This window comes from Leucoraja erinacea, chromosome 31, assembly GCF_028641065.1.
Source record: "Leucoraja erinacea ecotype New England chromosome 31, Leri_hhj_1, whole genome shotgun sequence".
Taxonomy (NCBI): Eukaryota; Metazoa; Chordata; class Chondrichthyes; order Rajiformes; family Rajidae; genus Leucoraja; species Leucoraja erinaceus.
Window position 1 is genome coordinate 14,110,529 of NC_073407.1, and position 17,980 is coordinate 14,128,508.

At 40.8% G+C, this 17,980-nt stretch overlaps 1 protein-coding gene across 2 annotated transcripts in view; it reads left to right on the plus strand.

The window, feature by feature from the left end:
* ddx31 (DEAD (Asp-Glu-Ala-Asp) box polypeptide 31) overlaps positions 1-17,980 on the plus strand; it is an 86,240-nt gene that overhangs the window by 46,505 nt on the left and 21,755 nt on the right. The window contains exons 18-19 of one of the 2 annotated variants that reach the window (XM_055660013.1): positions 4,299-4,407; positions 15,248-15,431. In XM_055660013.1, coding sequence (XP_055515988.1) covers positions 4,299-4,407; positions 15,248-15,431 — 293 coding nt within the window. Of the gene's footprint in view, positions 1-4,298; positions 4,408-15,247; positions 15,432-17,980 lie in introns of those variants that run through there. The other variant, XM_055660014.1, reaches the window with a different exon arrangement.

Genomic DNA, 17,980 nt, shown 5'->3' on the forward strand with positions numbered 1-17,980 from the left:
GGCTCATAATGCCAGTTCTACAAATCTTTATGCATTCTCAGTAGAAACCTTTAGTCAAATGGTGAATATAATGGTTGAACAGTTGAGCGTCACCGTGTGGTTGCCCAGCTCTCGTTTAAGTAGCAATTTCTAACTAGCTTCGGAGTTTGTAAATTTATTGATTTGTACTTCAAAGATTTATTTTTATTGATATTTATTTCAAAATTTGTATGCAGCAACTTTTACTTTCCTCTACTTTTGTTAGTGTAAGCAATAAATAATCCATAGGAAAAGGTCATTTTTGGGCAATACAGGTGAATTGATTAGATCGTTTTCTTCCACTGTAATGTTCTGGTACACTTCTGAATTATTTATTTCAATGTTCAGGCTATTCTATGTAGTCGGAAAAATTTGTGAAGCCTGATCTTTACATGAAATCAAACATGAGATGAGCAGTTTCTTCCAGAAAACGTATGTAATTGGAACTCGTGCTCTCCATGTTGGAAAGTTGATGTGTATTACTTTAATGACTCAGATTTTTCTGAGAAATTAAGCTTCAGACAGTAATTCCTGGACTGTCATCTCTCGTCTCCCCAGCATTTAATGTGCACTGCTGGAGTTCGGTATCTAGAGCAGCTGGGCTGGGCCTGCTACATTAAGCAGGTATCAGATGATTTTCTTTGTAATTGAATGCAGTATTGATTAATGAAATGATAAATTGATTATTTGGATGTGTTAAACCATCAAATGTTATCACTTCATGGTGAAACATAAGTTGTCATAGTGATAACTTAAAGTAAATCTACATTTCAATAACTGGCATGTTACTGAAATACTATATGCACTTTCCTGAAGAGCTTATTACCAGATAACCAAATTAAATGCATTAATTTCATTATAAATGTGTTTTAAAGTGTTTTAATTAATTGTCATGGTATTTTTAAAAGAAACTCAACATTGCAGATGAGACCATTCAGCCTATTAAGTTGATGCTGGCTCCCTGTTTCCACCCCATTATTCCTCCAGTCCTCTAACCATTTGTTATTATATTGCCACACACTCTTTTAATTGAAATAACGATGAGAGATAGACTTCAGCATTTTGTGTAACTCAGCGGGACAGGCAGCATCTCTGGAGAAGGAATGGGCGACGTTACCCATTTGTTTTGTGTCTATCCTCGATTTAAACCAGCATCTGCAGTTCTTTCCTGCACATAACGATAAGAGATTGTGAGTAAATGGGCATATGAGAGAAGGTGCAGATTGATAACATAAGTGTGGTAGATTACAGAATGTCCAGAAGGGAAGTAAGAACGAAAATAAAAAAGGGCACAGGAAAAGATGCGCAGCAAATATTGTTGGGAATCCAAAACTATCCTGCAGGCAAGTAATTGGGTAAAGTGTTGTGAGAGGAGAGGTTGGGCTAATCAGAGGCCAGAAAAGGGATCTGGTCATGGAGGTAGTGAGTGACTGAGGTACTAGGCAAGTACTTACATTATTCTTATCACCGAAGATGAAGATAATGCTCTGGGAGTCTCAGCAAAAGAAGACTTTAATATTTTAGAGGAGGTAGTGGAAAGGGTTAATGCAGGGGTGAATGTTTCTGCACTATTTAAGTTATTCTCCTTAGATCAAAAATACACCTAAGGTGATTATACAGCAGTTAGTGTACTCTTAGGAACGACACAGCATTCTGGTGTATTTATATCGGGACTACGTTTTTATTTTGAATCGTGCAAGGGTTCAGCTTAAACTATTTAAATATTATTTGAAAAGGTCAGTAAGTCCCGGCCTGGGCAGTTTGTAAGTGGACTCTTACTATAATGTCAAATTTTATTTTGTGTTTTTGCTATACTTTCTGACAGATCATTCTATGTTTCTCGCTCATAAATGCATTTTACGTGTAAAATTCTTCATAACAAGAAGAATGATTTATTTCTTACAAATGTACATGCTTCCATCCTTTTGGTTAACAGTAAACTGGCCAACATGACAAAGAACGTTAATCTACTAATGTTACAGTGCTGTTGATTTGGTAGGTGGTAGCATTTGATTGTAATCCTTCCCACATAGTTTATTCATCTCTGAGCTGTTCTATCCATGAATGACAAATCTGTCACATGCAGGAGGATGAGTTATTATGTTGCCTCCTTGCACCACTTTCTAATTGGTGAATGGAAAGTTCCACTTTGGATTACTCTATCGCGCTCGCCATTTCTGTGCACTGACCTGCTGGAGAAACTCGGTGAGACCGTTAGACATAGGAGCAGAATTACATCATTCTGCCCATCGAGTCTGCTTCGCCATTCAATCATGGTTGATCTATTTTTCCCTCTCAATCCCAATTTTCCTGCCTTCTCCCCGTTACCTTTGATGCCCTTACTAACCTACTACAGCAGGAGAGCATTGCACTGTCAATACTATCGAACCAAGTGTGAGCAAAATAATGGTTCAAAAAGCAACGTAGTTTCCATTTTGTTTAAATAGCAAGTATGAATAATGTGCTCATTACCGATACTCTGTAATTCACCAGAACGTTGCTAGTGTGTGCTATCACCCCCCCCCCCCAAGTATTCAGTTCCAATCACCACTGCTCCTTTTGTGGTAAGACAAGGCAGTTTCCAAGCGGGGCAAAAATAAATATTAAGAACATAATTTCTGGCATTCTCGGATGCCACCTGCCATCCCCCTTGAAGCCTGGGCACTCACTTGACCCAAAACAGGAATAAAGATAATTACCAGGGACTAGGAAGATTGGATTGGACCAACAGATACATTAAAACGATAATTGCATTTTGTTTGGGATGCGGCTAATCATATTTCTCATGTCACTGAAGGAGGTCATTTGGCCCAACATGTCAATGCCAGCTCTCCGAGCAATCCCATAAATCCTTTTCCCCACTTAATTCCTTGTAACATATTCTCACTCACATGTTCATTAGCTCCACCCTGGGTCTCCTAACACCCACTTACACCAGAAGTAATTTACAGTGGCTAATTAACTTGCAATTCAATGCATCTTTGGGATGGGGGAGTTCTTTCAGGAAGAATATGCAAATTCCACACCCAACACTGGAGGTCAGGATCAACTGGCATTGTGATTACTTCAGAAGATTTATTTTTCCTCCAAAATGAAAAACAAATTAATTTGTTATGTAATTGTAGGGGGGGAAGTGAAAGAACATCCATTTTGAATTCATGATCTCAAATCAAGGCGTTAATAAGATGTTGTGCAATATTGTAGACTACCGTGAAAAACGACCTTAACTAGGCCACAATGTGCTTTGTAAATCATGGTGTAAATATGATTGATCAGTGTGCTATGTTGCATCTTGCACTGGAAGTGATTGCCATTGTCAGACTCATTTAAATCAGAATTGTGTGTGTGTGTGTCTTAAATCCCACACTCTATATCCCAGACAAATATCACTTGCAAGTCTGTAATTAGACCCGATTTCTACTGAAATCCACAGCAAGCTCTTGGCTCTTGGTGAAGCCCATCCTCAATATAGAAGTCGTTATTAGAATTCTCAGAGCTTTCCATCCGTCAACCCTCCTGATCTATTCGAAGACGTGTAACACATTGTATACAATATCTAGCTCGGGGTTTGGCAGCTGAATCTATGTTTGTTCAGTGCTCATAAGGATTTCCACTTTTATTTGGTACTGGCCGCCGAGTTCAATCTCATGCCAGCAACTGTTACACTTTCTCATTAATTTTAAACAGTAAAAATGAAAGAAAAAACATACCTTCCATTATTAAAACTTTATTCCTTTAATAACATGATGCTGGGTCCTCAGGGAAAGGTCAATCATCCTCTAAAAAGTAATTTGACATTCATATTAAAAGCCAGGAAATTATTGGAGTGCTGGATAGAATCTATTGCCGTCCACAAATAACACCAAGCTGTCTTATTCAACGTGATCTTTAGCTACATTATATTATTTCTTTTCAGTAAAATTGAAAGGATTAACCCACATGGCCCTTTGTGATTATTCTGTAATTTTCTTGTTATTAAATCTGTTATAAACCCATCCATTATTTCTCATTGAAATGCTCCTTGTTTAGTTAACCCTTCCAGGTCTGCAGTGTTGTTTGTCAATTAGAATGAAAGACCAAAACTAATTATGATTTTAGTTTTAAATGCTCACAAGAGTACTGACTGAAAAGATTTGGGGCTTCTCTGTAAATTTATTTTAGAAATGAGATTATTACCACAGATGTTGCAAGATGGATAACCCAGGTGTATTCTGCAAGTTTCAAAAATAAATGAACTTAAATAGTTAATGAGCTCTTTTTTCCCCCTTATGCACATACAGTTGGATGGTGCTATTTTGCAGGAAGTAAGGGAATCGGCAACAGCCTTGCAAAGAGTGTATGAGACCTTCGTGCATTCAACCAAAGAAAATCTTCTGCAAGCTAAGAAAGGTCAGCTCACATCTACAGCTCTTTGGTTATAACCCGGCAGACTCATGGGGCATTAGCAAATGAGAGATGCAGTTTTTTAATAACTGGAGACTTTGGGTTATTGAAGAAACTAACACTCTCTTTCATAAACAAACAAAATGGGGAATGGTATTAATTTCTCAGCATTCTAAATCAAAAAAACTGAAGAGGGAATAATAAAAATTGTAATAAATTCACATCAGCACCAAACTGCTAATTAGTTAATTTAGACTGATCTCATCAAATCTCTGGATACAGTCATTATTTGTTTAAGTCTTGTGGATTTTCCCCCATCTTATATTGTTAGTACTGAATAAGCTGTTTGATTTATTGCTCAAATTACTCAACTGACAATTTTCGCAACTGAAGTACCTCAAATTACACAAAACTTCCTATTGGATTATACCTTAGTTATAATCTTTTGGCACATTGTGATCTAAATTGGAAGACTTTGTTTCTACACAGTACAGGTAAGTCAAAGAAGTTTATCTTGGTTTTTAATGTACAATAGCCGTGGAAGCTATAGAACATTGAACAGTACAGCACACGAACAGGTTCTTTGACCCACAATGTCTGTGCCGAACATGATGCTAATATAAACTAATATCATCTGTCTGCACATGCGCGATATACCTCCATTCCCTGCATATCTGTTAATGATCCAAGATGATTTTGTCATATTTCTGTTTTATTTATTGTGCCAGATAAAGAGCGAGAGAGAGAGAGAGAGAAAATGAGAGGAAGGGATGCCAACTTAAAAAATATATATTCTATAGCACATTTAAAAACAACTCTCGTTGACCAAAGTGCTTTACATCAATGCAGGTACTAACGTGCTACAAACAATGGTACATAGATCTAACAATACATATATAAATACATACATACAGCGCTCCCTCAGAGGACCTCAAGAAACGCTTGTGAGTAGAAATAAGTTTTAAGTCTAGACTTAAAGGAGTCGATGGAGGGGGCAGTTCTGCTGAGAAGAGGGATGCTGTTCCACAGTCTAGGTGTTGCAACCGCAAAAGCGCGGTCGCCCCGAGCTTAAACCTGGACCGTGCGATAGTCAGTAGCCCCGACCTGAGGGACCTGGAGGTAAAATGGTGGGTTAGAAAATTTTTGGTATAGGCGGGGGCAAGCTCTTAAGGGCTTTGTACACATATAGGAGGTTTGAAGTTGATTCTGTACCGTACTGGGAGCCAGTGGAGAGAGGCCAGAATCAGGGTGATGTGGTCCCTTTTACGGGTACCCGTCAGAAGTCTCGCTGCGGCATTTTGGACCAATTGCAGGCGGAACAGGGATGATTGGCTGATGCCAGTGTATATGCAGTTGCAGTAATCAAGGCGGGAGAAGATGAATGCATGGATGATTTTTTCAAGGCCGTCGAATTGGAGGAATGGTTTGATTTTAGCTATGGTACGAAGCTGGAAGAAGCTAGCTTTTAACACAGCATTGACTTGTTTGTCAAACTTTAATACGGAGTCAAATGTGATGCCAAGGTTTTTGATGTGCGGTTTGAGTAAGGAGGTTAGGCTTCTAAGGTTGCCTGCTATCGTTTTGATGGAGTCCGAGGGGCTGAGTAGGATGACCTCAGACTTGCTCTCGTTTAGTTGGAGGAAGTTCTGCGCCATCCAACACTTTATATCCTCGAGGCAGTGCATAAGGCTGAGTAGATTTGATCGGTTGTTGGGTTTCAGGGGGAGATAGCGCTGTGTATCGTCTGCATAGCAGTGAAAAGAAATGCCATGCCTTTGAATGACTTGGCCAAGGGGGAGCATATACAGAGAGAAGAGAATGGGGCCTAGGATGGGGCCTTGTGGAACCCTGCAGCAAAGGCTAGCTGGGGAAGAGAAAGAGTTGCCTATCTTGGTAGAGAAACTCCTATCTTTGAGGTAGGAAACGAACCAGCTCAGGGCAGTGCCATCAACACCAACCCCTTGCCGGAGACGGTCAATTAGGATTGTGTGGTCCACTGTATCAAACGCTGCACTGAGGTCGAGAAGGAGCAGCATTGCACAGTCGCCGGAGTCGATGGCGAGAAGCAGGTTGTTATGTACCTTCAACAAGGCAGACTCTGTGCTGTTGTGGGCCCTGGAACCTGATTGGAAACTTTCCAGGATGGTATTTTGGTGTAGGTAAGGCATTAGTTGATTTAGAATTACCTTTTTAAGGACTGTTGAAAGGAAAGGCAGTTTGGAAATAGGTCTGTGGTTGCTAGGCAAGGTGGGGTCCACGTTAGGTATTTTCAGGAGCGGCTGGACCACCGCGTGCTTGAAATGGGTTGGAACATTGCCAGTGGCCAGAGAACTGTTGATGATCGAGAGGATGCTGGGACCGGCTATTGCAATGACATCCTTCAGAAGGGCAGTGGGGACAACGTCGAGGGGACAGGTTTCATAGTGGAGACCAGCTTTACAAGGGAGGGAACTTACCACCCCCCACCCCAACTTTGCACTTGGAGAGATATGGCTGATTACAGAGAGTCAGCATGGTTCTTTACGGGAGAGATCATGTATTTGATTGCGTTTTTTGAATAGGGGTTGACGAGAGCAAGCACGTAGACATTGGCTATATGGAGTTCAGCAAAGTCTTGGATAAGGTTCCATGTGGTGGGCTGCTCTGGAAGGTTAGATTGCATGGGATCCAGTGAGAGCTACTGACAGGGATCGATGCTGGCCCCATTGCTGTTTGTGGTTTCCATCAATGATTTGGATGAGAAAGTACAAAGTATGAATAGTGAGTTTGCAGATAGCATTGGAATAAGTGGTATCACGGACAGTGAAAATGACTATCAAAATTATAGCAGGATCTTGATCAGCTGGGCAACTGGACTGAGAAATGGCTAATGCAGGGAAGTGCAAAATATTGCTTTTGGAGAAGTCAAACCAGGGCAGGTTCTTCACAGTGAATGGTAGGGCCCTGAGAAGTGTTATAGAGCAGAGACAAATAGGACTACAGATGCATAGTTCCCTGAACGTGGCATCAATTGTAGATAGTGTGGTAAAGAAGGCGTCTGATACATTGGCCGTTAGGCAGTGTATTGAAAAGAGAAATTGGAATGTTGTCTTACAGTTGTGGGTGACATTGGTGAGGCAGCATTAGGAATACTGTGTTCAGTTTCAGTCACCCAGCTATAGGAAGGATATCATTAAACTAGAAAGAGTACAGAGAAGATTTACAAGGATGTTGCCAGAACTTGAGGATAAAGGTTATAGCGAGAATTTGGGCAGACTAGAACTTGATTCCTTGGAGCGCAGGAGGCTGACGGGTTATCTTATAGATATGTATAAAATCATGAGGGGAACAGACAGGGTGAATGGACAGAGTATTTTCCGAGGGGCAGGGGAACCATGAACCAGAGGTCATGAGTTTAAGGTGAGAGGGGGAAGATTTAATAGGAACCGGAGGAGCAACATTTCACTCAGACGGTGGTGTGATTATGGAACGAGCTGCCAGAGGAGGCAGTTGAGGCAACTACTATAACAGTATTTAAAAGGCACTTGGACAGGTACATGGGTAGGAAAGGTTTAGAGGGATATGATCAAACACAGCCAAATCGGACTAGCTTAGGATTCAGAAGTCGGATGTGCAAAGAGACGTGGTAGTGCTAGTGCAGGATTCCCAAAAGGTTAATTTGCAGGTTGAATCAGTAGTAAGGAAGGCAAATGCAATGTTAGTATTCATTTCGAGAGGACTAGAGTATAAAAGCAGGGATGTAAAGCATTATAAAGCACATTTGGAGTATGTGAGCAGATTTGGGCCCCATATTTGAGGAGGGTTGTGCTGGCATTAAAGAGGATCCAGAGGAGGTTTACGAGGATGATCGTGGGGATGATAGGGTTATTGTATGATAAGCGTTTGACAGCTCTGGGCATGTACTCACTGGAAGGCTGAGGAGGAATCTCATAGAATCTCACCGTATAACGAAAGGCATGAATAGAGTGGAGGTGGAGAGGATGTTTCCACTAATGGGAGAGTCTAGGACCAGAGGACATGGCCTCAAAATAAAAGGACGTACCTTTAGAAAGGAGATAAGGATGAATTTCTTCAGTCAGTGGGTGGTGAATCTGTGGAATTCATTGCCTCAGATGGATATAGAGGCCGTCTTTGTGTATTTTAAAGCGGAGATTGGCAGGTACTTAATTAGTAAGTGATAAGGCAAGAGAATGGGGGGAGAAGAGGGAAAAAAAGATCAGCCATGAATGATTGGTGGAGTAGACTCGATGCGCCAAATGGACTAATTCTGCTCCATTGACTTATTGACAGAGGGGGAAACCATGGACGTGTTGGGCTGAAGGGCCAGTTTCTGTGGCGTATGACTCCTATGACTCCACCACCACCACATGGACAGTTTCAGTATAAAATCTCCTGAATTTAAACCAGGTGATATCTTCTGCAAGAAATTTGATTTTAGATCAGTTTGTGAAATAGAGGGGGAAATAAAACCAACACGGTGGCACAGAAATGTAATTGCATTTACAATCAACTCAACAATTTTTTTGATAGGATGCTGCACTAATTGACACGGGTCCATTCTTCTTGAGATTCGGACTCGCAGATCACAGATGGGGCTTCAGATTTGTGCTTTTTATGAAGGCATGGTAGCTAATTTTGTTGGCGACATGGTGATAGGTAGCAATGTAAGTTGTGAAGAGGACACAAGCGATCTACAAAGAAATATTGGAACATTGAGATTTCAAGATAATCAAGAGTGTTTTGTTGTCATATGTACAGAAACAGAACAATTAAATTCTTTCTTGCAGCTGCGCATTTATTCAAAGGCATAAAACCCTCACTGGAGATATGGAGAGGATGATTCCTCTTGTGGAAGAATCTAGAAGGAATAAGGTGTTGCTGATTTACGACAGACATGGGGCTGTGATTCTTCAAGGTTTCCCAAAAATGGTGGAAGCAAAGTTTTAAAATATTTTTTGGCAGTGGTAAATCGGTACTTGATTAGCATGAGAGTGAAGGATTTCCATTGATAGACAGGAATACATATTAGATTAAAGTGGTACATTGTTTAAGGTGTGTATTTATTCCTAAACAGCAAAACCCAGGGAAGACATTGTCTTTCAATTAAAAATACAAACTGCAAATGCTCAAAATCTAAAGTTAAAAACAGAAAATGCTGGAAATGCTCTGCAGATCATGCTGCATCTGTGGAATCAGAAATCTAACCAACATTCCACTTTCCTTCCTCCATCTATTCTTTGCCATCTGACATACATAGTGAGCTGACAGAAAAGAAAAAACTTATTGTAACTCTTGCCCTCATGAATGAATTTCCTCCCAAAATACTCCTCTCATGTTCATGACGCAGGCAATGTGTAGAGTTCCTTTTGCTGCTCAGATACTCAGACATACAGACATTGAACTGAGACTGCAGACCAAATGAATGGTTAATTTACACATTAAACACTTTATTATCCTGGGGAGCCTCGTAAGCCTGATCCATCCGCTGAACAAACGTGCCCCAGCCGACCAGAATGCGCTCCGGTAGGCCCGACCCGCCCCACAGGCCTCCCAGGGGACTGCGGAAAAGCCAGGCAGCGAGGCCTGTCTGGGCCGAAGGAGCCTCGGTGGCGATGGGATCCTCGGCGGCAACGGGAGCCTTGAGGCCTCGCTGTAGGTGGCATTGGGGCCTTGGCGGCAGCGACGGAAGCCTCGGCAGCTATGACAGAGCCTCGGCTGCGGTGGGGCCTCGCGATCGATCAGCGGTCGACGAGCATGAGGGGGGAAGGGAAGACGATGGAGACCCGGCGTGAGGGGACCGTTGTCAAGAACAATGGGGACCCAGCGTGAGGGGACCACGCTGAGGAACGGTGATAGAACAAAGGGGGACCCTCTGTGGGGAGGGGGGGCACTCTAGTTTTGGAATCCTCTGCCCAGGGGGCAAGTCTGCATTTGTTTTGTTCATTCATTCCAGTTAAGGCGCTGTGCACACGGCAGGCAGCCAACAGTTACTTGTCTTTTTTTCACTTTAAATTCAAGTTTTTGTGACTTGGCAGACCAATTTCCCACCGGGGATGAATAAAGTTTTATTGTGGTAAAGGTGCATAAGCTAATATATTGGTAACTTAAGATCTATATCGGTGAGACCAAGCGGAGGTTGGGCGATCGTTTCGCCGAACACCTCCGCTCGGTCCGCAATAACCAAGCTGACCTCCCGGTGGCTCAGCACTTCAACTCCCCCTCCCACTCCGTCTCCGACCTCTCTGTCTTGGGTCTCCTCCATGGCCACAGCGAGCAGCACCGGAAATATGAGGAACAGCACCTCATATTCCGTTTGGGGAGTCTGCATCCTGGGGGCATGAACATCGAATTCTCCCAATTTTGTTAGTCCTTGCTGTCTCCTCCCCCTCCTCAGCCCCCCTGCTGTCTCCTCCCATCCCCCAGCCTTCGGGCTCCTCCTCCTCCTTTTCCCTTTCTTGTCCCCGCCCACCCACGTCCCCGATCAGTCTGAAGAAGGGTTTCGGCCCGAAACGTTGCCTATTTCCTTCGCTCCATAGATGCTGCTGCACCCGCTGAGTTTCTCCAGCTTTTTTGTGTAACCTATTGGTAACTTAAACCTGGTTTTTTACTGTAAAGTGAAGTAAAGTTGAACTTGCTGGAAATTTGTTGTCCCTACTGTCCCCTCTTGTAATATGTGACTAGAAAATCGTTCACTTCTCATCCTGACCATCGCTTTCCTTAACGAGTGCATGTGTGCGATAAAAAGGTGAATGAATTATTTAAGTGCTTCGAAGGCAATGCAGCTTTGACTTAGATAGTATTGATCTGAAATAAGTACACTTTTCCTTGTAAACAGAGCTTTAAAATATTCCCTGGGTCCTGTCAGCCACAAATCCATAAAATGACACATTTTATTACAGTTCATAAACACTGATGTGCTGCTACTCTCTCTCAATTCTACTTAAACTTTGTGCAAACAGGTATTCAGCTGAAGTTCTGTGCAGTAAAAATTGCCTGTGGCTATGGTCGATCTTTTATTGTTAATTGTGTTTTCTCAGTCTACCATTTAGACCCGATTTCAACAAGCTGTTTCGTATTAAATTGTAGTTCTTTCTTACTATAACTCTATCTCTTAAGCAGTGATCCAATTCACATTTAGTGGGATACTGAATTCCCTGAATTCTTCGTATTCCAGATGTATGTACTTTTACTAATTTACATTATTTACAGTTTTAGTGTACGCAGTGCTCCAAGTGGTTAGACTGAACTTGGAGTAGTGTGTACGGGTCAGGTTGCCATATTAAAGGAAGGATGTGGTTGCTCTGGAGATTCACCAGGATGTTGCCTGTATTTGAGGACTTGGTTATGGGAAAGCTTGGATCGACTGGGCTTATTTGTCCTGGAGCAAAAGAGCCTAACAGATGACCTGATGGAGGCATATAAAATTGTATGTGGCATAGACAGGGTAAATATGCAGAATACGTTTCCCATGAGGGAAGAAGATTAGACTTTATTGCCTTCCATCACAGCGAGGAATGTGGAATCTGCTGTGGTGGATGTTTATGTTAACTTTTATGTAGTTGTGTGTCTTGTTGCTTTTTTTAGTATGGCTTTCTGGTAATTGTGTTTCACTGTCCCTTAATTGGTACATGTGACATTAAACTGACCTTGAAACTTTGAAACCTTGATATTAGTATCCAAAACAAGAGATCATAGGTGTAAAGTGAGAGGAAGGAGCATTTTAAGGGAGTTTCTTTACAGTGAAAGTGGTTGATATCAGGAACTTATGCAAGAGGAGGTGGTGGAGAAGCTCATGTTTGAGCCATTTAGCTAAGCACATTTAGACAATGTGTAGAAAGATATGAACCCAGTGGGGGCAAATAGTTTTGTTATAGATGAGCAAAAAAATAGTGGATACTGCAAGAACAAGACATTTTTTCTTATACTATGGCACAATATTTGTGTGAATCTGCTTCAGGGATTCACTTACTGCGCTAGCAGGCATTTTTTCTTTGAACAGGTAGCATGGCCAGGCAAGGTAAATTAACTATACACAGAGTGGGTTCTCAGCTGTAGACTCATTTGGTAGCTGATTTTGGACTAGTTTAGATTGTGACTTCAGATCACAAATAACTAGATTGATGCTTTAGTCCAATACCAATTTAGCAAGAATAAATCAATCAGGACTTTAATCCTATTTCAAATGACTTAGAAGGTGATCATTTTGGCCCATCACGTCTGCAGAGATTTAAAGCCTCATAGCCTCACTAATGTTGTGTCCTGTAACCTATTGTTCCCATGTTCCCATGTACTCCCTTCAGATACCACCAGCCACCTGCACTAGTAGCAATATATAGTTGGCAATTAACCTACCAGCCCCCATGTCTTCGGCATGTAAGGGAAAAACAATGCAATCACAGGGAGACTGTGTAGACTCCACACAGACAGTACTAGATTGAACCTGTGACATAGAACTGTGAAGTTACGATGTAAAAAACAAATGCAGGAGAAGGCTATTTTCCCTTTCTACCTGTTTTACCATTTGTTAATATTACAGCTGATCTTTTATTTCAACACCATCTTCCCATACCTTCCCCACATCCCTTAAATGAAATCAATGGATGTCAGGATATTTTGAATGAATCTAATGGCCAAACCTCCAAAGCCATTATGGGAACAGAATTTCAACGGTTCACCACCTGGTGCATGAGGATATTTATCTCTCTTGTTCTGATTGGCCTACCCCTTATTATTGCTTCTGCACTGCTCAGTCCTGTATCCAGCTATTTGCCTTAAAGGAATTTTGAACGTCTGACTGCTTCATCATTCTTTCAAACTCCTGAGGATACAAGCCTAGTTTACTTAATAATTCCATGTAGAGAAAACCTACAATCTCTTCACTGCACTGCATCTAGGTAATGAGACCAAAACTGCATATGATATTTCAGTGTTTTCCCTCATCCATGCTTTGACAAATTCTAAAGTCCTCCCACTCCTTGAACTATTTTCTGTCTCTTCCTTCATCTTGGAGTCATAGAACCAAATAGTACAGAGAACAAACCCTTCGACCCAACTCACCCATGCCAACCAAGATGACCCATCTAAGCTAATCCCATTTGCCCATGTTTGGCCCATATCACTCTAATCCTTTTCTATCCATGTACATCTCCAATTGTCTTTGAAATGCTGTTATAGTACCTTCCTCAACTGCCTCCTCTGATAGCTAGTTCCATGTACCCACCTCACTCTGAGTGAAAACGTTGCCCTGCATGTTAATATTAACTCTTTCCTCTCTCACCTTAAACTTACGTGCTCTGGTTCTTGATTCTCCTATCAAGGTTTTGAAACACCTCTATAAGATTGTCTCTCAGCCTCCTGCGCTCCAAAGAAGAAAGTTCTAGCCTGTCCAATCTATCCCTGATTAAATTGTGAAGGTATGAAGCCCTCAGGCCCTCAAATCATTGCTACATCCTCGCAAATGTTCTCAGCACTCTTTCCAGCTTAAATCGTAATGCTGTTTTAGTTTATCCTGTCATTGGGTGTACCACTTTTCCTATTGGATTTTTGTGCCTCAATGAAAAAATTTGTTCCCCTGCAAATTATGCAAAATGTAAAATTCCAATGGATTATGGTCAGTCATCTTTAACGTTACCTTTTCCATAAGATTATCTATTAACAACCCTATTTGTATAAAATGAGATCTACAAAGGTTTTCCTTAGTTAATTTCTCCATCTGAAGAAGAAAACCATCTATCCATGAATTCAACTTCCACTCTATTGCCACTGGCTTGGCATGTCATTATCCACAATTGTTGGCTGCCATGTTTCCTACATGATAACAACTACCCACATTATAACGCAAGTGGAGAGTGTTTTCATTATTATGTGGAACTTCAGTCCAGTCTGATTAGGAGCTAATTGATTCCTCCATTTGATTTTTTTTTTGCTGCTATAGGGAATATGGTCCTAGAAAAGGTTAAACCGGGAGAATCATAGTCATGCAGCATGGTGGCCAGTCCCTTTTGCACAACTTGTCCATGACGACCAAGATGTCCCATATAAGCTAGTTCCATTTGCTTGCCCATATCCCTCGAAACCTCTCCTTTCCATCTAACTGTCCAAGTGTCTTTCAAATACTCTTATAGTATCTGCCTCAATTACTGCCTCCAGCAGCTCGTTCCACATACCCTCTACCCCCTGAGTGTAAAAGTTGCACCTCAGGTTCATATTAAATCTTCCCCATCTCACTTAAACCTATCTTCTGTTTTTAATTCACCAATCCCATTCACCCTATCTATATACATCAGGTTTTTATATGCACCCCTCAGCTCCGACTAAAATCCTAGCCTGTCCAACCCTCCCCCTATAGCTCAGCCCCTCTAGTCCTAGCCACATCCTGGTAGATATTCTCTGCAGCTTAACGACATTCATCATATAGCATGGTGTCCAAAATTGAACCCTCCACTGAACCCAAAATTGAATGGTCTGGCCTCGTCAATGTCTTTTTCAGCTGCAAGTTAAGGTCAGGGACCTTTTAGACCCAGACATACAGATAAAATGTATTCCCCTTTTTAAAAGTCTTCTTTTTATCCATTTAAAAAAAAAAAAATCCTATTACAAATTACATGCCCTCATTTATAATTTAGATTGTCTTATGTCATTTAGAATGGTGGTACCGTGTTTATAAAATAGAATGTTTATTTACTTACATTTGCAGCAATAATTGATAACTGATGGAATGATATTTCATTTCTGAAAAATTAAAATTTTCATTGCTGGGGAGCTTATATGGCAGAAATAAAGAGATATCGCACATAAATTTTCCACAGTGACTGATTCCTAATCATATTTTTAAATTGTTCTTCAGCATTGCAGTCATCCATTCGAGCATATGCCACGTATCCAGCAAATCTAAAGCAGATCTTTCACGTGAAATCTCTTCACCTTGGGCACGCTGCCAAAAGCTTTGGACTTCGAGATGCACCACAGAAGCTGAGTGTCACAATAATGGCCAATCAGCAGAAGAAGAATCTTAAACCAAAAATGAAGAGGTAAGGTCCTTAACTGCTTGAGTTCATTTTTGTGATTACCGGTAGTTTGGGTATTGTGCATTCATTGTGTAGTTCTGCTTCAGATGTATCCAGTTGTCTGTACTAAACCAGGGCCGAAGCCATAAATTCAGTTGGAAATAAAACAGCTATTTGTTCTACGGGGAAGTATTTTAGATCTACTTGGGAAAATTAAATATTTTTTCAGAATTTTTATTGTTGTACTATCAATGGAACCTTTCAGTTTTGAACAATCTAGTTTTGCACTTTTGTCTATCCTAATCAAATGAAATTGTTATCCTATTCCCGGGATTAATTTGAATGCGCTCTGAAATCTCTGCATAATTTTATCATCTCTGTTTAATTTCTACAAATCCAGTTGATAATTTTGCTTGCCTACAACTCGCGGTTGCAAAGTAAATCATGAGATATTTCTTTGTTCTGCATTCTGCAGGCTGTATTGTAACATTACATGCCTCGGGATGAAGAGAGTAAAAGCCCTCTGGATTTGAGTTCTCTGCTATTGTTTTGGCAGAAATTCCAATTGCACACATAAACGAGGGTTTTAGTTCAGTATCTACTAAAAGTCCGGGAAATTTTCTTCCAAGAGACTCTACTAACGATGACTGAACAGAGTACATTGAGGATATTCTCCCTTGTGCACATTTAAGATGGGTCGATATTCCTGCCCTGGGGCTAGGTGAAGGATTGCTGGTCATCTCTGTTATATCCAGCCACCCATATCTGCAGGAGAGAACTGTGGCACTTATGAGTGGAGTCCTTTTCTATCGGGATCCAGAATACCTGGAACTTACCAGTGTTAGCTGGAATGCACTTATTCTGACTTGCATACATGTGTGTCATAGATGTTTTATGCACAAGTTTATGCCAGGCATGCTGATGAATTCAATAGCTGCTACAATAAACACTCTGCTTGTCTGCAAGCAGTTGCAAACCTTTCTCCCTCCTGGATAGGCACAGATCCATTATGGATTTGTTTTGTTTTTTTGTCATTTTTCAGTAGTAGATGTTTAATAAATGTATGAACTAAATAAATGTATGGCTGCCTTTGTCCTACAAGGGGAAAAGAAACAACTGCCAAGATTAATTGGTGCAGGGGATTGGAATATTGCTCTTTCATTTCTGGGATACTTACATTCAAGTGCAATCTAGATAGGGTTAATAAAAATCATAATCTTCCTATAAGTCTGAAATGTCATTCTTACTGAGTATGGCTCCATATTTCGACACAAGCATGTAACAAACTGCCATTCATTCAGAGCAACTACAACACAGTTTTTTGTGGTCCAACGGTGAATGTTTTATTGTAACCGGGGTTAAAATCAATAACAGTTTTAGAGTCCACATTAGTGTTGATGCTACATGCCCAAAATCCAAATGCTCAATGTTCGCACCCTGAATGGCAAAAATCAACACAAAGAATTAATTCACAAAGTGACAGCCAAATTTATGGTCAGGTGCACCTTGGAAGAGATACATTTATTCACGATGGCCTAGATATTGGAAACCATTTTTGTAATTCTTCTCCAATCTACAAAATGGAAAATACAAGAAACATTCAGCAGGGCAGGCAGCATTGGTGGAAAGAGAAATAGTTATTTTTCAGGTTCAGGACCCTTCGACATGAAACATTAGCTCTGTTTCTAGTTCCAGGGGTGCTGCCTGTTGGCCGGTTGGCTGCAGCATTTTCCTTTTTTGCAGTCTATTTTTAATTTGCATTTTCAATTGGGCTATTTTAATTTTGCATACTCCAAAGTAACACCACAGATATTTCTGCACTGCTACAAGCCAAATTTGGATTGAGTTACCTAACAGGGTAAACATTGACTTTTCTTTCACGTGGTTTTGCATGGGTAGTAGAAGGCATGATCATCCAGATGTTCTACACTAGAAGACTACTCAAACTAGATTCATCACAGAGTCATACACTACGGGAACTAACCCTATCATCCAACTTAACCACGCTGACAAGGATGCTCCATCTAAGCTAGTCCCACTTGTCCATGTTTGACCCATATCCCTCTAAACCTTTTCTATCCATTTACTATAGTGAATGAGAAAGTGGGCATACCATAGAACTAGGGTGAACGGGTGTGATCCATGGTCAGCGTGGACTGAAGGGCCTGTTTTCCATGCCGAATCTCTAAACTAAACTAAAAAAACTACAATGTATTCTGCAAATGATCACTATGTTTGCTGTAGCACCATATACATCAGCATACCTAACAAAAATATGTGCATAAAATATCTGTGAAGTAATGCCAGAAGTATAAAGAGCCCATTTCATATTCTCATCATGTGTCAAAAATCCACATTGAATGAAACTATTAGCAAATTGTTTAAATACCACTTAAATACCACTTTGTTTGGAATCGCTTTGTAATGATATGAATAAAAGTTGGCATGGTTATAGAACTATACAGCACAGAAACAGGCGTTTTGGCCCAAATCGTTTTTGCTGACCGTGTCTACCTGAGCTAGTCCAATTTTCATCTGTTAATCCCATATCCTCCAAATCATTTATTTCCTTG